The following is a 21,788-nucleotide window of genomic DNA, read 5'->3' on the forward strand; positions in this document are numbered from 1 at the left end:
TTTAAGTAGAATTTCTTTCTTTTTTTTGCTGCTGGACTTTGTTGGTCATGTATAGAAATGCTGATAATTTATGTGGATTTATTTTATATCCTGCTACTTTGCTAAAGTTGTTAATTGTTTCAAGTAATTTTTGAGTTGATTATCTAGGATTTTCTAAGTATACCATCATATCATCTGCAAAGAGTGATAGTTTTGTTTCCTCCTTGCCTATTCTATTTCTTTAATTCCTTTTTCTTCTCAGATTGCTAAACCTAACATTTCTGGTACAATATGAAATAATAGAGGTGATAATGGACATCCCTGTTTCACCTCTGATCTTATTGGGAAGGCTTCTAACTTATCTCCATTACATATAATGCTTGCTGATGGTTTTAGGTAGATACTGCTTATTATTTTAAGGAAAGCTACACCTATTCCTAAGCTTTCTGGTGTTTTTGTTAGGAATGGGTGCTGTATTTTGTCAAAAGCTTTCTCTGCATCTATTGAGATAATCATATGATTTTGGTTAGTTTTCTTATTGATGTGGTTGATTATGTTAATAGTTTTCCTAATGTTGAACCAGCCCTGCATTCCTGGTATAAATCCCACCTGGTCATGGTGTATTATCCTGGTGGTCACTTGCTGTAATCTCCTTGTTAATATCTTATTTAAGATTTTAGCATCAATATTCATTAGGGAAATTGATCTATAATTTTCTTTCTCTGTTTTTGCTTTGCCTGGTTTTGGTATCACCACCATATTTGTATCATAAAACGAATTTGGTCGAACTCCTTCACCTGTTTTTCCAAATAATTTGTATAATATTGGAATTAATTGTTCTTTAAATGTTTGGTAGAATTCACTTGTAAACCCATCCTGCCCTGGAGATTTTTTCTTAGGGAGTTCATTAGTGGCTTGTTCAATTTCTTTTTCTAATATGGGCTTATTTAAGGATTTTATTTCCTCTTCAGTTAACCTGTGCAGTTTGTATTTTTGTAGATATTCATCCATTTCATTTAGATTGTCAAATTTATTGGCATACAGTTGGGCAAAATAATTCCTAATTATTGATTTAATTTCCACTTCACTGGTGGTAACATCACCCTTTTCATTTTTGATACTGGCAATTTGGTTTTCTTCTTTTTTTTTTTAGTCAAATTAACCAAAGGCTTATCTATTTTACTGATTTTTTCATAAAACCAACTCTTGGTTTTATTGATTAATTCTATAGTTTTCTTGCTTTCAATTTTATTAATTTTTCCTTTGATTTTCAGGATTTCCACTTTAGTATTTAATTGGGGATTTTAAATTTGTAGCTTTTTGTAGTCTTTCTAGCTTTTTTAGTTGCATGCCCAATTCACTGTCTCCTCTTTCTCTTTTTTATTCACGTAAGAATTTAGAGATATAAAATTTCCCCTAAGCACTGCCTTGGCTGCATCCCATAGGTTTTGATATGTTGTCTCATTATTGTCATTCTCTTGGATGAAGTTATTGATCGTTTCTATGATTTTTTGTTTGACCCATTCATTCTTTAGAATAAAATTATTTAGTTTTCAATGAATTTTCAGTCTACCTTGCCATGGCTCTTTATTACATGTAATTTTTATTGCATCATGATCCGAGAAGGATGCATTTACTATTTCTGCCTTTCTTCATTTGACTATGAAGATTTTGTGCCCTAATACATGGTCAATTTTTTGTTTGTTTTTTTTTTTTTAGTGAGGCAATTGGGGTTAAGTGACTTGCCCAGGGTGACACAGCTAGTAAGTGTTAAGTGTCTGAGGCTGGATTTGAACTCAAGTCCCCCTGAATCCAGGGCTGGTCCTCTACCACTGCACCACCTAGCTGCCCCGGATTCTGATTTTTAATCCACCCTGCTATTGGCTTCCATTTTATGGCAGAGTTCATCCCATTCACGTTCACAGTTATTATTACTGTCTATTTCACTCCATTCTATTTATTCCCTTTGTACTCCCCCCCCTTCTTTCACCCTATTCCTCCTCACCAGTGTTTTGCTTCTGATCCCTGCCTCCCCAATCTGTCCTCCCTTCTATAAGTGCCCCCCTTTTCCTCTTACCCTTTTACTTCCCTAAAGAATAAGCTAAATTTCTTTATCCAAATGAGCATATATGTTATTCTCTCTTTGAACCAAATCTGATAAGAGTAAGGTTGAAATAATGCTCACCACTCCCTTCTTTCCCTCTGTTGTAATAGATTTTTTGTGCCTCTTCATATGATGTAATTAACCCCATTCTACCTCTCCTTTCCTCTTCTCCCCAAATACTCTTTTTTTTTCACCTGTTAATTTTCTTTATATCATCACATCAAGGACAATTTATTTTTATACCCTTTGTGTATACTCCTTCTGTCTGCCCAAATAAAGATACAGTTCTCAAGAGTTTTAAGTATTATCTTCCCGTGTAGGGATATAAACAGTTTAACCTTATTGAATAACTTCCCTCCCTACCCCCACCCCATTTACCTTTTTAAACTTCTCTTGAGTCTTGTATGTTAAGATTGAATTTTCTATTCAGTTCTGGTCTTTTCATCAGGAAACCTTGAAAGCCCCCTATTTCATTGAATGTCCATCTTTTCCGCTGAAAGAGAATGATCAGTTTTGCTGGGTAGTTGATTCTTGGATGCAATCCAAGCTCCTTTGCTTTCCAGAATATCATATTCCAAGCCTTGGGATCCTTTAATGATGAAGCTGCCAGGTCCTGTGCAATCCTGACTGTGGCTCCATGATATTTAAATTGCTTCTTTCTGGCTGGAGTATTTTCTCCTTCACCTGGTAATTCTGGAATTTGGCTATAATATTCCTTGGCGTTTTCCTTTGGGGATCTCTTTCAGGAGGTGATCAATGGATTCTTTCTTTTTGTTGTTGTTGTTGTTGTTTTGGGGTTTTTTTGCAGGGCAATGGGGGTTATGTGACTTGCCCAGGGCCATACAGCTAGTAAGTGTCAAGTGTCCGAGGCCAGATTTGAACTCAGGTACTCCTGAATCCAGAGTCAGTGCTTTATCCACTGTGCTATCTAGCCACCCCCGATGGATTCTTTCAATGATGATTTTATCCTCTGATTCTATAATATCAGGACAGTTCTTGATAATTTCCTGGAATATGGTGTCTAGATCATATTCTGATCATGGCTTTCAGTTAGTCCAATAATTCTCAAATTGTCTCTCCTGGATCTATTTTCCAGGTCAGTTGTCTTTCTAATGAGGTATTTCACATTTTCTTCTATTTTTTCATTCTTTTGATTCTGTTTGACTGATTCCCGGTGTCTCATGGAGTCATTAGCTTCCATCTGTCCAATTCGAATTTTTAAGGCATTGTTTTCTTCAGTAAGCTTTTGCACTTCCTTTTCCATTTGGCCAAATGAATTTTTTAAGGAATTGTTTTCTTCAGTCAATCTTTGTACTTCCTTTTCTAAGCTGTTGATTTTTTTTCATAATTTTCTTGTGTTGTTTTCATTTCTCTCCCATTTCTCTCAACTGATTTTTAAAATCCTTTTTGAGCTCTTCCAAGAAGGCTTTTTGGTCTTGAGACTAATTAATCTTCCCTCTTGAGGCTCCACATGTAGGCAATTTGAGAATATTGTCCTCTTCTGAGTTTGTGTTTAGCTCTTCCCTGTGGACACGGAAACTTTCAATGGTAAGAGCCCTCTTCTGTTTCTTACTCATATTGTAGCTTATTTTTTTAAAGTTGAGGTCTGCTCCTGGGGCACAAGGATCACTGACAAGGGTCACCATTTCAAGTTTCTTGTGCTGGGGATAAGGGCTGTGTCACTGGCTTTTTATACTCTGAGGCCTCTATGGCTTGTGGATTCCTCACCACCCTGAGCTTGCTCCAGGTGCTGGGATGTCCCAACCCAGTTGCACCTGTCCTGTGGGTGGCCCTCCAGCTGGCACCCTGTCCTCTCAGCTGGTGCTGGCACATCTCACAACTGGCCCACTATGTCACCAGCTTGCTAAGCCAGGATCAAGGGGCCTCAGTTGCTGTGCTTTGGCCAAGAGCTTCCTGCTGACTTGCCCAGCCCATGCTGAGCTGCATTGCACTCCTCTTCTGCGAGTGAGACCAACCTTTCCTGAAGTCTTCTAAATTATCTCACGTTGGAAGATTGTGTCTCTCTGTCTTTTTGTAGGTTCTGTAGTTTCAGAATCCATTTAGAGGCCTGATTTAATGTTCTTTTTGAGGGAACCACAGGAGAGCTCAGGCAATTTGCTGGATTCTCTCTGCCATCTTTGAATTGTCTTTTCTGAATTTTGTGACATATACTTGGCAGGGAGAGTAGGAGACAATATGCTGTAAAGTACCAGCTCCTTGGATAACCACACATGTGAGTTTCTCAGATTTTCTGGCTGAGAACAAGTCGTCAGAGAGATGGGAAATCCCACAAAATACACCAGGGCACTTTGTCATGTGAGAGCCTCTAACACAAAGGTTATAATAATCATGGTGGTTGTTAGGAAGTGGACTTTTGATTTCATTAGTTAAAGGGAACATCTAAATGTGAAAACTCTCTCCACATCACAAGTCATCATCTTATCTGCAATTTAGAGAGCTGCAGAGAGATGTTAAGTGACTTAGGGTCTCATAGCCAGTGTGTATCAGGGAAGGGACTTAAACCCAGGTCTTCCTGTTCTGAGGCTGGCTCTCTAGTCACTTAACAATAACAACAACAATAATTTCGCATATTGCTTTACAGTTTTTATGATGTTCTTATAAGAATCTAGTGAGGGGGCAGCTAGGTGGCACAGTGGATAAAGCACCAACTCTGGATTCAGGAGGACCTGAGTTCAAGTCTGGCTTCAGACACTTGACACTTACTAGCTGTGTGACCCTGGTCAAGTCACTTAATGAAGAAGGAGAAGGAGAAGGAGAAGGAGAAGGAGAAGGAGAAGGAGAAGGAGAAGGAGAAGGAGAAGGAGAAGGAGAAGGAGAAGGAGAAGGAGAAGGAGAAGGAGAAGGAGGAGGAGGAGAAGAAGAAGAAGAAGAAGAAGAAGAAGAAGAAGAAGAAGAAGAAGAAGAAGAAGAAAGAATTTAGCTAAAGTGATATTATTAGCCCTGTTTTATAAATGAGAAAACTGAGGCCCAGACAGGTGATGCTATTTGCCCCAGGTTGCATAGATAGGATTTCTAGGATCCAATTCAATTCTAGGTCTCCCAATTCCTATTTCAGGGTCTTTCTGTTTGTGTTATATTGACTTGTTAAATAGCTCCAGTCCAGGAAAACAACCAGATTGGAGTTCAGGGGACTCTAAAGAGAGTAGTTTCAAGTCTGAAATGGGGAATTTTACCAGGATGTTAAAAGTTAAGGACTGAGTCACCTGAGTGGACTGAGGTTAAAAGGTAGCACATGGTCTTTAGGGAGAAAAAGGCTCCAAAATGTTACATTAAATGGACTCAAATTGGATTTAATGACTTTATATCTGTAAAATATCAACCTGTATTTAGTTGGTTTACTTCTATATCCTCTAGAGGCAAAGCCATTTTATCCCTTAAAAGAATTTACCTCTCTGTGTATTTATTTTACCCACAATTAGGGAGTACCTACTATGTGACAAGGATTAAATCAGTGTAATGAGATAGAAAGAACACTGAGTTTGGAGGCAGAGAGCCAGGTTTCAAATACCATGAGGGAGGGAAGTTTGGGGAACAAACAGCATGATAAATAGAAACAACATTGGATTTGAAATTAGAGGGCCAAGAAGCAGCTAGGTGGTGCAGTGGATAAAGCACCAGCCCTGGATTCAGGAGGACCTGAGTTCAAATGTGACCTCAGACACTTGACACTTACTAGCTGTGTGACCTTGGGCAAGTCACTTAACCCTCATTGCCCCACCAAAAAAAAAAAAAAGATGAAATTAGAGGACCTAGATTCAAATCCTGCTGCTAACATTTACCATTTGTGTGACCTGGGCAGGTCACTTAAGTTCCTTATTTGCCTCAGTTTCCCTCTCTGTAAAATGAGGAAGGAAAAGTTGGACCAAATGTTCTTTAAGATCCCTTCCCAGCTCATAATTTATAATGCCAATACTACCAAGCTTTAGTTGATGGATAGGGTAGATATAGCTGAGCCTCATTGATAGGGTCCTTCTCTAGAATCTTCAGTACTTTAGTACTTGACAATGGGCAAGTCATTAACCTGCCCTGCGCCTCAATTTCCTCACCTGATAAATCTATGATTTCACAGGATCATAGATTTAGAGGTAGAAAAGACCTCAGAAGTCACTGAATCCAATTTCTTTATTTTGATAGATGAAGAAACCGGGGCTCAAATGATTTGCCCAAAGTCATATAGCTAGCAAATGCCTGAGACAGACTCCAGGTCCTCCACTCAAGCTTTTAACCCAAACCAATACAACCCAAATCAAGAATTCTGACTGTACCCAATTTATCATTTGAAAAAGGGAAACACAGCCTGACTTGGCCAATTCCATTCCTATTAGGTCACTGTGCTCACTGGGATCTGCTCTTCAATCTTCTCGACTGCTACCTCTAGCCATTTCATGGGTCACTCACTGTTCTGGATAGTAATCTTGCGCTGCCGGTACTCCACACCCAGGACTGGCTCATTCTGTCCACGCCTCTGAGCCACAATCCGGACAGTCCTTTGGCTGTCATTGCAATCATTGGATGGGTCTTGACCCAGAGCTAAAGCCGCTTGATATGCTGAGGATACAAAATACAACAGGAATCAATGACATAGCACTGAGATTTCTGTCCCATCTCACCCCCTGAACCAGTGATTTCCAACTCAAATTGCATGCTTACTTTAAACCTGTATCAGATTCATCTAGACAAATATTTACTATCAGAATATTAACTTTTCTTCACAAAGACTCATTAAAACCAACCACAAATTCTTCTGAATGAGCAGATAAAGGATTATTTGACTTGGAGGCAGGCATTAAGTATCTGGACTTAAGGATCAGGGCTTGAGATTCCTATCTTTAACTGTCATATTGATTTGAGTATTATCTGTGGTGAAAAGGGGAGTCTATGCAAATCCATCTTGTACTGCTTCCTCCACTTATTGTCTTCTCCTTTGCCCCACCATAATTTCCTCTCCACTAGGAGTGAGACTCATTTCTCCCTCAGTGTGTCAATTACAATGATAAGGAAACAGCTGAAAGAAGCTGAGATGGACAACTTCCCTCTGTCTCAGAAACAACAGAATAGTGGAATTTCAGTCAGAACAATTTCACTTCAGAGTCCACAGAGTCCAACCCATACCTGAATAAAAATCTATGCTAAGACATATAGATAAGCTGTTATCATCACAGTCCAAGCTACTAGTTTGGAGACTTAAACGGGGATCCAAAAGAGAATCAGAGAAGCCAAGAGTATGGAAGGAAATAGGGACATTTTAACTGATACAAGGGAAGACCCTAGCCCTAAAATGGGACATGCTGAGTCAAGTGATGGAGGAATATATAACAAGGGAGGAAAGGTTGGGGCAGAAGCAGCATGATAGAAAGAACATTAGATTTGGAATCAAAGGACCTGGAGTCAAATCCTACTGTTATCATTTACCATTTGTGTGACCCTGGGAAGGTCACTTAACCTCCTTACACCTGAGTTACCTTCTCTGTAAAGTGAGATTGGACTAGGTATTCTTTAAGGTCTATTCCTGCTCAAAATTTATAATACCAATACTACCAGACTTTGGTTGCTGGAGAGGGTAGATACAACTGAATCTCAGTCACTGATAAGGTCTTTTCTCCAGAATCTTTAGTAAACCCAAAAGACTTCCCCTGTGTTTGGCCCACTGGGTTCTACCAAGCTTTCCTCCATACTACTCAGGCAGCATTATAAGGAAAGCAAATCTTGGGTTTTATAGGGAGAGGGTTCTCAGATGGATTATAATTTGATGTCATGAGCAGGGAGATGCTCAAATAAGGAAAGTAACCATGGCAGATGGAAGTTTCCAGAAAAGGGTGGCTTGGCAGTGGGTCCTGAACAGAGGCAGCCTGCTATAGGTGAGCTCTGAAAGAGCCTCCAAATTCGAGAGGTTGGGAGAACTCTCACAGTTATCCACTTGAATATGTCAAGGGAAGTAAACTCATTACTTCTTTGTTCTTTTTTTGCCAGTTTCTTTTATTTTACATATTGTTTAATATTTTATTTCCCCAGGCGCAGCTAGGTGGTGCAGTGGATAGAGCACCGGCCCTGGAGTCAGGAGAACCTGAGTTCAAATCCTGCCTCAGACACTTAACACTTACTAGCTGTGTGACTCTGGGCAAGTCACTTAACCCCAATTGCCTCACCAAAAAAGAAAAAAAAAGAATATTTTATTTCCCCAAATTACATGTAAAAGCAATTTTTAAATGTTGGAGAAGCTGTGGAAAAATTGGAATACTAATGCATTGTTGGTGGAGCTATGAACTGACCCAACCATTCTGGAGAGCAATTTGGAACTATACCCAAAGGGCTATAAAGCTGTGCATACCCTTTGACCCAGCAATACCACTATTAGGTCTTTTTCCCAAAGAGATCATAAAAAAGGGAAAAGGACCCACATGTACAAAAATATTTATAGCTGCTCTTTTTGTGGTGGCAAGGAATTGGAAATTGAGGAGCTGCTCATCAATTGGGGAGTGGCTGAACTAGCTGTGGTATATGAATGTAATGTAATACTATTGTGCTGTAAGAAACAATGAGCAGGGGGCAGCTGGGTGGCGCTGTGGATAGAGCACCGGCCCTGGAGTCGGGAGGACCTGAGTTCAAATCTGGCCTCAGACACTTAACGCTTACTAGCTGTGTGACCCTGGGCAAGTCACTTAACCCCAATTGCCTCACTAAAAAAAAAAAAAAAAGAAACAATGAGCAAGAAGTAGTTAGAGAAACCTGGAAGGACTTACATGAATTGATGCTAAGTGAGATGAGCAGAACCAGGAGAACACTGTACACAACACTGTGTGTTGATCAACTGTGACAGACTTGACCCTTCTCAGCAATACAATGGTCTAAGATACTTTCAAAGGACTCATGATGGAAAATGCTCTCCAAATCCAGAAAAAAAGAACTATGGAATCTAGATGCAGATTGAACCATTCTATTTCTTTTTTGTTTGTTTATTTGTTTTTCTTTTTTGAGGTTTTTCCTTTTTGCTCAGTCTTCTTATACAGCATGACTAGTGCAGAAATATGTTTAATGTGATTGTACATATATAACCTATATCAGATTGCTTGCTGTCTTGCGGAAGGGGGAGGGAGGGAGAAAAATTTGAAACTAGAAACCATATGAAAACAAATGTTGAAAACTATCTCTACATGTAACTGGAAATAATAAAATACTTTTATGGAAAAAAAAGCAGAAAAATAATTTATCTAGATTTGTCCTCTGACCTCTGGCAAAAAAACACTGTAAGTGGAGACATAATGGGCCATGTTTCATCATAATAAAAACATGACACTGCATGTATCATTCTGTGTAATGTTAATAAAAATAAAGCATCAGGGAAAAGGCTGAACAAAAAAAAGTAATTTTTAATATTTGTTTTTACAATTTTGAGTTCCAAAACTTCTCCCTTCCTCCCTCTTTATCCCCATCATTGATAAGGCAAGCAATTCAGTATATGTTACACATGTGTAGGCATGCAAACCATATTTACATATTAGTCATGTTTTAAAAGAAAACATAGACCAAAAAAAAATCTCAAGAAAAAGAAAGTTTTAAAAAATGCTTCAATCTATATTCAGACATCAGTTCTTTTTCTAGGGATGGATAGCATTTTTCATCATAGGTCCTTCAGAGTTGTCTTGGATCACTGTATTGCTGAGAATGTTGTTACTCTGTATATAGTACATTTGACTTTGTATCATTCCAGGTTTTTCTGAGAGCATCCTCTTCACGATTTTTTTTTGTTTGCTTGTTTTTTCGTGATTTCTTATAGCACAATAGTATTCCATCACAATCACATACCACAAACTGTTTAGCCATTCCCCTATTGATGGGCATTCTGTAAGTTTCCATTCTTTGCAGAAGAGCTGCTATAAATATTTTTGTACACATAGGTCCTTTTCCTTTTTGTTCTTTATCTCTTTTTGGATATAGACCTAGTATGGTATTGATAAGTAAAAGGGTATCTATGTTTTTTCCTCATTAAATACTTCCTTATTTAAAGTTTTGAGTTCCAAATTTTATCCCTCCTCCCTGCCTCTCTGAGGCAGTAAGCCATCAAATATAGGTTATACATGTGAAATTATGTAAAGCATTGCCATATTAGTAATTTTGCACAAGAAAACTTGAATAAAAGAATTTCCCCCACATCCTCTCCAACATTTGTCATTTTCCTTTTCTTAGTCAATCTAATAGGTATGAGGTAGTACCTCAGAATTGTTTCAGTTTGCATTTCTCAAATCAATACAGATTTAGAGCATTTTTTCATATGGCTATAGATAACTTTGATTATTTTATCTGAAAACTGTTCATATCTTTATCATTTATCAATTGGGGAATTATTCTTTTTTAAAAATAATAATAAACATTTTTATTTAAAGTTTTGAGTTCCAAATTCTATCCCTCCTTTCCTCCCTCCCTTCTCCCTTCCCTGAGGTGGTGAGTTAATCAGATATAGGTTATACATTTGCAATTATGTAAAAGATTACCATATTAGTTATTACAAGAAATCTCAAAAGAAAAAAATGAAAGAAAGTGAAAAATAGAATGCTTCAGTCAGCATTCAATCAACATCAGTTCTCTCTTTGGAGGTGGATAGTATGCTTTATCATTAGTCCTTCGGGATTGTCTTGGATCACTGTATTGTTGAGAATAAGTCATTCACAGTTCTTCATCAAGCAATATTGCTGTCACTGTGCACAATGTTCTCCTGGTTCTTCTCACTTCACTATACATCAGTTCATATAAGTCTTTCCAGGCCTTTCTGAAATCACTGTTTGTCACTTCTTATAACACAATAATATTCCATCATAATCATATACCACAAAGGCAGCTAGGTGGCGCAGTGGATAGAGCACTGGCCCTGGAGTCAGGAGGACCTGAGTTCAAATCAGTCCTCAGACACTTAACACTTACTAGCTGTGTGACCTTGGGTAAATCGCTTAACCCCAATTGCCTCACCAAAAAAATAAAATAAAATAATCATATACCACAGTTTATTTAGCTATTCCTCTGTTGATGAACATTCCTTTGATTTCCAGTTCTTAGGTACCACAAAAAGAGCTGCTATAAATATTTTTGTACAAATAGTTCTTTTTCTACTTTTTGGGGATGTCTTTGGGATATAAACCTAGCAGTGGTATTCCTGGATCAAGGGGTATGAATAGTTTGAAAGCCCTTTGGGCATAGTTCCAAATTGTTCTCCAGAATGGTTGGATCAGTTCACAATTCCACCAACAGTAGATTAGTGTCCTAGTTTCCCACATCACCTCTACCATCCAATATTTTCCCTTTTTGTTATACTTGCCACTCTGATAGGTGTGAAGTGTTGCCTCAGAGTTGTTTTCATCTGCATTTCTCTGATCAATAGTGATCCAGAGCATTTTTTTTCATATAACTATAGATAGCTTTGATTTCTTTGTCTGAAAACTGCCTGATCATATCCTTTGATCATTTATCAGTTGGGGAATAACTTGTATTTTTTATAAATTTGACTCAGTTCTCTATATACTTGAGAAATGAGGTCTTTAACAGAGGTACTTATTTCAAAAATTCTTTCCCAGTTTTCTGCTTTCCTTATAATCTTGATTGCATAAGTTCTGTTTGTGCAAAAGCCTTTTCATTTTATATAATCAAAACTATCCATTTTATATTTTGTATTGCTCCCTGTTTGGGACAAACTGCCTCAATTTACCCAAATAACTCGAGGAGTCCACCAAGTCAAGCAGAGACAGATTTGTTGCATTCTCATGAGAATGGGCAAACACATGCCTGAGATGAAGTCCACAATATGGGGATCATGCTTTGGGTTTTTATAGGGATTTTGAGGGTGGTCACCTTGTGCACAGGGTGAGCTCATAATCTAACATCCAATCCTGTTTCATCCAGAATGCGTGTTCAGCTCATGATCAGGGTATAGATACATGTTGCAGGAACCAGGGGCGGGGGGGGGGGGGGAGGGGGGAAGGTCAAACCAAGGGAAGGGGGAACAGGTTGAAACAGGAGGGAGGGGTGAAACCACTGCAGACCACTCCACCCTGGTAAGGAGGGACAAGGGGGAAGAAGGGAGTGATGGTACCAGGAGCTGGTACCAGGGGAGTTAGGACTTAGGAATGTGAAAGGGGGACAGTATCTGGGTGGGGTTTGAGCTAGCAAGAGACATCTCCTGCCTGGTCATGAGGTATGTTGTAGCAACAGCATAACAGGGACTGGGGGTTTGGAATGTGGGCAAAGGGGAGAAAGGGGTACCAGGGTACATCGGGTTCAGTAAGGCAAAATACATGATTTCTATTATGGTCTATGGAATAATACATGAACAAATTGAACTGACTATAACTGGGATGGGGGGCTGTGTACTTTCCAGACCCCATCCTCAGAATCTGAACTGACTCAAGTCCACTTGTCCCATACACTCTCTATATCTTCTTTGGTCCTAAATTCTTCCTCTTTCCATAAATCTTACAGATAAACTATTCCATGCTCTCTCTCTCTTTTTTTTAAACATATAAGGTATTTTATTTTTTCTGTTACATGTAAAGATAGTTCTCAACTTTTGTTTATACAAGCTTTACAATTTCCGATTTTTCTCCCTCCCTCCCCTCCCTCCCCCCTCCCCTAGACAGCAGGTAATCTGATATAGGTTATATCTATATATCTATATACATATACATATATATCTATACACACACATATATATATATATATATATATATCCATAATAACATTAATCCTATTTCTGCATTAATCCTGTTATAAGAGAAAAAAATCAGGGCAGTAATGCAAAACCTCAAAATAGAAAAAAAAAACCAACAGCACCCAAAACAAAAGAAATAGTATGGTTCAATCAGCATCTATACTCCACAGTTCTTTTTTTTTTTTCTTGGATTTGGAGATCCTCTTCTATCATGAGTTCCCTGGAACTCTTCTGTACCATTGCATTGGTGAGAAGAATATAGTCCATCACAGTAGGTCAACACTCAATGCTGATGATACTGTGTACAATGTTCTTCTGGTTCTGCTCATCTCACTCATCATCAGCTCACGAAAGACCCTCCAGGTTTCTCTGAACTCCTCCTGCTCATCATTTCTTACAGCACAATAGTATTCCATTGTATTCATATACCACAACTAGTCCAGCCATTCCCCAATTGATGGGCACCCCCTCAACTTCCAATTCCTTGCTACCATGTAAAGAGCAGCTATAAATATTTTTGTACATGTGGGTCCCTTTCCCCTTTCCATGATTTCTTTGGGAAAAAGACCTAAAAGTGGAATTGCTGGGTCAAAGGGTATGCACAGCTTTATCATCCTTTGGGCATAATTCCAAATTGCTCTCCAGAATGGTTGGATCAGTTCACAGCTCCACCAACAATGCATTAGTGTTCCAATTTTCCCACAGCTTCTCTAACATTCATTATTTTCCTTTTTTGTCATTTTAGCCAATCTAATAGGTGTCAGGTGGTACCTCAGAGTTGTTTTAATTTGCATCTCTCTAATCATTAGAGATTTAGAGCATTTTTTCATATGCGAATAGATAGCTTTGGTTTCTTCATCAGAAAACTGCTTGTTCATATCCTTTGACCATTTCTCAATTGGGGAATGACTTGGATTCTTATAAATTTGATTTAGTTCCCTATATATTTTAGAGATGAGGCCTTTATCAGAAGTACTGGCCTCAAAAATTGTTTCCCAGCTTTCTGCCTCCCTTCTAATTTTGGATGCATTGCTTCTGTTTGTACAGAAAATTTTAAATTTAATATAAACAAAATCATCCATTTTGCATTTTATAATATACTCTATCTCTTGTTTGGTCAAAAACTGTTTTCCTTTCCAAAGATCTGATAGGTAGACTATTCCTTTCTCTCCTAATTTACCTATGGTATCACCTCTTATGTCTAAATCGTGTATCCATTTTGACCTTATTTTAGTATAAGGTGTAAGATGTCGGTCTATGCCTAATTTCTGCCATACTATCTTCCAGTTTTCCCAGCAGTTTTTGTCAAATACTGAGTTCCTATCCCAGAAGCTGGAGTTTTGGGGTTTATCAAACACTACATTACTAGTGTCATTTACTACTGTGTTTCCTGTGCCTAGCCTATTCCATTGATCCTCCACTCTATTTCTTAGCCAGTACCAGATAGTTTTGATGACTGCCACTTTATAGTAAAGCTCCAGGTTTGGTACCGCTAACCCACCTTCCTGTGAATTTTTTTTTCATTATTTCCCTGGATATTCTTGATTTTTTGTTTTTCCAGATGAATTTTGTTATTATTTTTTCTAGCTGTATAAAATAATTTTTAGGTAGTCTGATTGGTATGGCACTGAATAAGTAAATTAATTTAGGCAGTATTGTCATTTTTACTATATTAGCTCTGCCTATCCATGAGCAATTGATATCTTTCCAATTATTTAGATCTGATTTGATTTGTGTGAAGAGTGTTTGGTAGTTGTGTTCCATGCTCTCTTAATTTGCTTAAAACTCGACTTCTTCAAGCAGACTTTGCCATTTTTGAGTACTTCTAATTGTTAGGAAAGTTCTTTCCCTAGAGCAGAAACCTTCCCTTTTCAAACTACCAGCTCTTCTTAATTTCTTCAAAGGGAACAAATACAATCCTAATTCCATACCACAGCTCTACAAGTGCTTAAAGACAGTTATTATGTTCCCCTTATGTCAAGGGTTCTTAATTTTTTTATGGATCCCTTTGGCAGTCTGGTAAAGCCTTTGGACCCCTTCTCAGAATCATGTTAATAAATGTCAGGCACTGAGCTAAGTACTGAGGATGTAAAGTAAGGCAAAAGACAGTCCCTTCAGGGAGCTCACAATCTAATGGAGGAAATGACATACAAATAACTATTGATGAAGAAGTTATATACAAGATAAATTGCAAACAACCAACTGTAGGAAGGCACCAGGATTAAGGGGATTAAGAAAGGCTGCCTGGAGGCACAGTGGATAAAGCACTAGCCCTGGATTCAGGAAGACCTAAATTTAAATATGATCATAGACACTTGATACTTACTAGCTCTGTGACCCTGAGCAAGTCACTTAACCCTCATTGCCATGCAAAAAAAAAAAAAGAAAGAAAGAAAAGAAAAGAAAAAAGAAAGAAAGGCTGCCTGTAGAAGGTAGGATTTTAGCGGAGATTTGACAGAAACCAGGGAAACCAGGAGATGGCACTGTATGGATGGCACTGTACCATCTTGGTACTCCTCTGGGTTCTCTTCAGCTTATCACTGTTCTTTTTCAAATATAGAATTACTATATACATAGATACACATACACACAGCTATGTATGTATATACACAGCTACATATATACACCTATACAAATATATACATGTATATATACACATCTACATATATATTCCATATTTTCAAATATGGAATTCAAATTTGGAATTAGAGGAAGAAAGTGAGTAAAATGTCCATGACCCAGAGATCCTACTGCTAGGAATATACCCCCATGGAGACCAAATATAGAAAAAAAAACCCTCTCATCCACACTAAAATAATTACGCCAGTACTTAAAAAAACCCTTTTCATTGATATCTTTTGTTTTTATATCATCTTCATTTCAATCAATAAACATTTATTAAGTGCCCACCTTGTGCTAGGGACCATGATAAGCTCTGAGAATACAAAGAGGCAAAAGACAGTTTCTGCCTTCAAGGAGTTTAAAATCTAATGAGGGAGACAACATACAAGCAAATATATACAAAACAAACTACATACAGGATAAATAGGAAATAATTAATAGAGGGAAAGCACTAGAATTAAGAGGGGTTGGAGGAGGCTTCGTGTAGAAGGTATCAATTTAATTGGAACCAAAAGGAAGCCAGGGTGGTCAGTAGTCAGAGAAGAGGGAGAACATTGCAGGCATGGGGAACAGCAAGAGAAAACGCCCAGAGCTGAGATGGACTGCCTAGTTTATAGAACAGCCACAAAACCAGTGTTCCTGGATAGAAGAGTATGTTAGGGAATAAGGTGTAAAAATGCTGGAAAAGGGGGCTAGGTTATAAAGGACTTTTAATGCCAGAGAATTTTGTATTTGATTCTGGAGGCAATAGGGAGCCACTGGAGTTTACCAGCAGATTGGACCTGCACTTTAGCAAAATCACTTTAGTGACTGAATAGAGGATGGATTGGAATAGGGAGACTTGGAATAAATAGAGGAGAATATGGAGAGAGTGGCAGCTGGGAAAACCCAGAAATAAAAGAGTATCAAAGAGGAAAAAGTGGTCAAAAGTTTCAAAGGCTGCAGAGAGGTTAAGGAGAATCCAAATATATTCCTCTTATCTAACAATGAATAAAAAAGAAATAAAAAGATCAGCAAAGATAACCAATGGGCTGAGTCTTAGTATATTCAATGTATTCTCTCCACTTTGCATCTACTACTCTGCCTGGTTTCAACTCCACAGAATAAGATGTCCCTCCCCTGGGTACTCCCTGGTGTCTTGTTCCCATCCACTGCGACCCTTTTCCTGTCTCTTTTTTTTTTTTTTTTTAGTGAGGCAATTGGGGTTAAGTGACTTGCCCAGGGTCACACAGCTAGTAAGTGTTAAGTGTCTGAGGCCGGATTTGAACTCAGGTATTCCTGACTCCAGGGCCGGTGCTCTATCCACAGCGCCATCTGGCTGCCCCTCCTGTCTCCTTTTTTATGTTGCTTCCCCCTTTATATTGTAAGTTCCTTGAGGACAAGGATTGTCTTTCTTATTATAAATTGTATCCCAAGTGCTTAGCACAGTGTCTGGTACATAGTAGGCACTTAATAAATGTTTATTGAATTGGATGAGATTGCAGTATTCCAAATCTTTAGTCCCCCACTTCTGCATAGCAGGGAAAGAAGTAATTTTTTTCCTCTCTCCTTTGTGGCCAAACTGATTGTTAGAATTAAAAACATTCAGTTTTGGGGGCAGCTAGGTGGCACAGTGGATAAAGCACCAGCCCTGGATTCAGGAGGACCTGAGTTCAAATCCAGCCTCAGATGCTTGACACTTACTAGCTGTGTGACCCTGGGCAAGTCACTTAACCCTCACTGCCCTGCAAAAAACAAACAAAAACATTCAGTTTTGTTTTGCTGTTTTCCCTTTCCATTAATATTGTTTTAGTCATTATACATAATACTCTTCACCTGGTTCTGCTTATTTCAGTTTGCATCAGTGTATGCAGTCCTCCTCATGCTTCTTTTAATTCTTTATATTCATCATTTCTTATAGTGTAGTAATACTCTATTAAATTAATATAACCTTACAATTTGTTTAGCTGTTCCCCAGTTGAGGGGCATCAATATAATAACATAGTAGTTTGTAAGAGCTAAGAAATGGAAATGAGGTAGGCATTTCCATCAGTTGGAAAATTGTGATATGTGAATTTAATTGAGTATTATGGTATCATAAGAGAAATGACTACAAAGAAACAAGGAAGCATAGAAAGACTTTTATGAATCGAGACAAAGTGAAGTGGGAAAAGAAAACAATATATACAATGACCACAACCTTGTAACTGAAAGAATAATAATAAAAAAAGAAGCCAAACACTATGTGATTGTAATAATCAGGCCTAACTCCAAAGAAGAGATGAGAAAATGTACATTTCTCAGTTCAGAAAGAAGTGTTGTAAATGGAATACTATTGTGCTGTAAGAAATGATGAGCAGGAGGAGTTCAGAGAAACCTGGAGGGTCTTGCGTGGGCTGATGATGAGTGAGATGAGCAGAACCAGAAGAACATTGTACGCAGTATCATCAACATTGAGTGTTGATCTACTGTGATGGACTACATTCTTCTCACCAATGCAATGGTACAAAAGAGTTCCAGGGAACTCATGATAGAAGAGGATCTCCAAATCCAGGAAAAAAAAAAAAAAGAAATGTGGAGTATAGATGCTGAATGAACCATACTATTTCTTTTGTTTTTGGTGCTGTTGTTTTTTCTATTTTGAGGTTTTTCATCATTGCTCTGATTTTTTTCTTATAACATGACTAATACAGAAATAGGATTAATGTTATTATGTGTGTATATATATATATATATATATATATACATATATACCTATATCAGATTACCTGCTGTCTAGGGGAGGGGGGAAGGAAGGGAGGGAGGAAGAAAAATCTGAAATTGGAAAGCTTGCATAAACAAAAGTTGAGAACTATCTTTACATGTAATGGGAAAAAGTAAAATACTTTATTAATTAAAAAAAAAGAAGTGTTGTAAAAGGGAAAGAAAATTGGCTTTTGAGTCAAGAGTATTTGGGTTTAAATCCCATCTCGACATTTACTTACATCTTCTAAGCCCTCAGTTTCCTGAACAGAATGACCTCTGAAGTCCTTCCCAGTTCTTGGACTATGAATTTTCCTTAAAGAGGTCAGACACTGAGTATAGAGCAATGTATTTATTGTTAGATTCAGTTGATGCATTGGTTAATTTTTTTGAACTGCTTTCTTCCTCCCATCATTCCTTTTTTATACTTTATTATAAGGGATGGCTTTCTGGGGAGGAGAAGGGAAAAGATGTATTTGGAAATAAAGGTGATGAAAAGCAAGAGAAAGCAATAAAAAATTTAAAAATAAAACATGGCACCCAAAGATGAACATAGTATTATAGATGTGTCTCATCAGAGTGCAACAGGGCTATCACTTCTCTTGTTCCATATACTGTCCCTCTTAGTATGGCTTAAGAGTCTTTTTAAAAAAAATTAATTATAGCAGTACTTTTTTGTAGTGGCAAAGAATTGGAAATTGAAGGGATGGCCATCAGTTGGGGAATGGCTAAACAAGCTGTGATATATGATTCTTTGGAATACAATTATACTATAAGAAATGACAAGGAGGGGGCAGCTAGGTGGCTCAGTGGATAGAACACCGGCCCTGGAGTCAGGAGTACCTGGGTTCAAATCCGGCCTCAAACACTTAACACTTACTAGCTGTGTGACCTTGGGCAAGTCACTTAACCGCAATTGCCTCACTAAAAAAAACGACAACAACAACAAAAAGAAATGACAAGGAGGATGACTTAAAAAAAACCCTAGGTAGTCATATAGAAACTGATGCAAAGTTAAGTGAGCAGAACCAGGAGAATATTACACAGAGTAACAGCAGTATTTTAAGGCTGATCAACTGTAAAAGACAGTTACCCTTATCAAGAGAATGATCTATAACAATTCATAGATCCATGATGAAAAATGCTATCCATCTCTAGAGAGAAAATTGATAAACTCTGAGTGCAGATTGAAGCATACTTTTAAATGTAAAAGAAATTTTTTTGTTTCCTTTTGCAACATGGTTAAGATGGAAATGTTTTGCATAACTTCACATGTATAATTGATATCAAATTGCTTGTTTTCTCAAGGAGTAGGAGAATGACAGAAGGGAGGAAGAAAATTTGGAACTCAAAATTCTTAAAAATTAATATTAAAAATCTTTAACATGTAATTAGGGAATGTTTAATGAAATAAATAGATGTTTTTAAAAGGTTAAAAGATTCTATTGATTTTTTAAAATGCCAACGCACTACTAACTCCCTGAGCATGCCACCCACTAAAATAACCATTAAAAAAACACACACACACAAGAACTGCTATCTAGTAATACTTCCCATTTTGTATATGTGAAGTTGATTTTTTTTACTCTAAGGGTAAGACATTATGTTAATCACTATTAAATTTCAATTTGTTAGATTTGCCCAAATATTCTAGCCTGTTGAAATTTGAAACCTGATTTTCATTTAATGTGCTTGTTATCTCTCTCAAACTTGATGAGGATGCCAACTAGACCTTTATCCAAGTTATTAATGAAACTTTTAAGTAGCTCAGGGCCACCAAGAGATTTCCTAGGGTAATCCACTAGAAAAATCCCTTTATGTTGACATTGACCTATAAATGGCCATTCATCAATCTGCTCTTTCCATCACTTCTAAATTAGTCAACACTGCTACCATCTTGCTCATCTCCACCTTATCCACCAGGATAACAAAAGATTCAGTCAAATGTGTTGTTGAAATTTACATACACTGTAATTCCCACGGTCTAGTAGCATAGTAACTTCGTCAAAACGGGAAGTGAAGTCGGGTTGCCGTGATCTCTGCTTAATGGAGGAATACTGGTTCTCTGTGATCACTGCTTCTTTGTCTTGAGTTCTGAAGTTTTTCCATTTTTTTCTCATTATTTTATGATGGCCATTGTGTGATTTGCTCTTTTGGTTGGGCTTATTTTGCTCTGTGCCCCTTCATATAAGTTCCTCTCGATTATTCATATTCATTGTTTCTTATGATTTTCCATTACATTCATATATCACAATTTATTCAGCCATTCCCCAATAGATGGCTGTTCAAACTACTTCCAGTTCTTTGCTACTAGGAAAAGGGCTATTCAAGTGTTTTTGCGTATATGGGATTTTTCTCTTTGACCAATTTATCAGAAAAGTGGAAGTAAAGATGGTTATTCTGGATTATTGTTTGTTGTTTTTGTTTGTGCTTCATTCTCCAAGAGGATCATGACATCAGGAGATGATGTCATGACTTGTAGTGAATTGGATTTAAGTGGGGGAGGGCTGTGCAAAGTCACCAACCTCACTCTCTCTTCCAGAGCCATCTGGGTCCAGTGGAAAGATATACATAAGGATGACTAGAGATAGCCTCAAATGTTTAAAGCAATTGGGGTTAAGTGGCCTGCCCAGGGTCACACAACTAGTAAGTGTTTGAGGTGAGATTTGAACTCAGGTCCTCATAACTTCAGTGCCAGTGCTCTATCCACTATACCACGTAGCTGTCTCATTATTCTGGATAGAAGCTGGATTAGGTGCCTTCCAAGGTTCCTCTTTTCCAACTCTGTAGCCTAAGTGCATGAAATCAAGTACTTTAAAATAGATATTTATTAAACTTGTACTATGTGGACAAGATGACAGAAAAGGTATAGAGTTTGGGTATGTCATGAACTCTGCCCTCATGAAGCTTATTGTCTAGTCAAACTCCATAAATCTTCATGGGGAAGGGAAAGGAAGAGAGCAAATATATCTGGGTATATACCCTAAAGAAGCTATCTTGGTATAGGTTCAGACCAGGAAGAGGCTCTCAGCTAATTTCCGTATCCCTTCACTCACAAAAATATGAGGAAGGCTTTTGGGGGGTGGAGAGGGAAAGAACTAAGGAAAACACTCACATGCAGAGTAGTAATCTAGGATTGGGTCCTTGCAGAAGGACTTGAAGCTCCAGGTGACCATCACGTCCTGTAGCTGGGCAGATGTGGTGTAGTCGCACTTGAGGACAATGGAGGCAAATAGTGTGACATAGCGTTCAGTATCCTGCACCGTCACCAGCAAAGAGAGACATCCTGAAGCCAAGAACACATGAGAAAAAAGTGAAGTGAGATGAGAAACCACCAAAGGAGTATGAGATAACTTTCTAAAGAACAACAGCAAATAATAAAGGCTGGTTGACTGTACAGAATTCACTACCATTAGCAAAGTCTCATGGGGTGATGGGAAAAGCATTGAATTCAGAGATGGAGGACCCAGGTTTGAATCTTGCCTGGGTAACTTTAAGACCTGTATGGCTCTGGGCAAGTCACTTAATAATGTCCTCGGGTCTTAGTTTCCTCACCTGTAAAATGAGGAGATTGAATTAGATTACCTCCAAAACACCTTCTAATTCTCAATCTAAGAACTTGGGATCACAAGTATTTATCAAACTATT

At 37.9% G+C, this 21,788-nt stretch overlaps 1 protein-coding gene across 1 annotated transcript in view; it reads right to left on the bottom strand.

The window, feature by feature from the left end:
- Positions 1–21,444, bottom strand: part of ILDR1 (immunoglobulin like domain containing receptor 1) — a 55,171-nt gene extending 33,727 nt beyond the window's left edge. The window contains 3 exon segments of the mRNA XM_043998260.1: positions 6,503–6,652; positions 21,256–21,429; positions 21,432–21,444. Coding sequence (XP_043854195.1) covers positions 6,503–6,652; positions 21,256–21,429; positions 21,432–21,444 — 337 coding nt within the window.
- Between the last annotated feature and the right edge of the window lie 344 nt (positions 21,445–21,788).

This window comes from Dromiciops gliroides, chromosome 3 (assembly GCF_019393635.1).
Source record: "Dromiciops gliroides isolate mDroGli1 chromosome 3, mDroGli1.pri, whole genome shotgun sequence".
Lineage (NCBI taxonomy): Eukaryota > Metazoa > Chordata > Mammalia > Microbiotheria > Microbiotheriidae > Dromiciops > Dromiciops gliroides.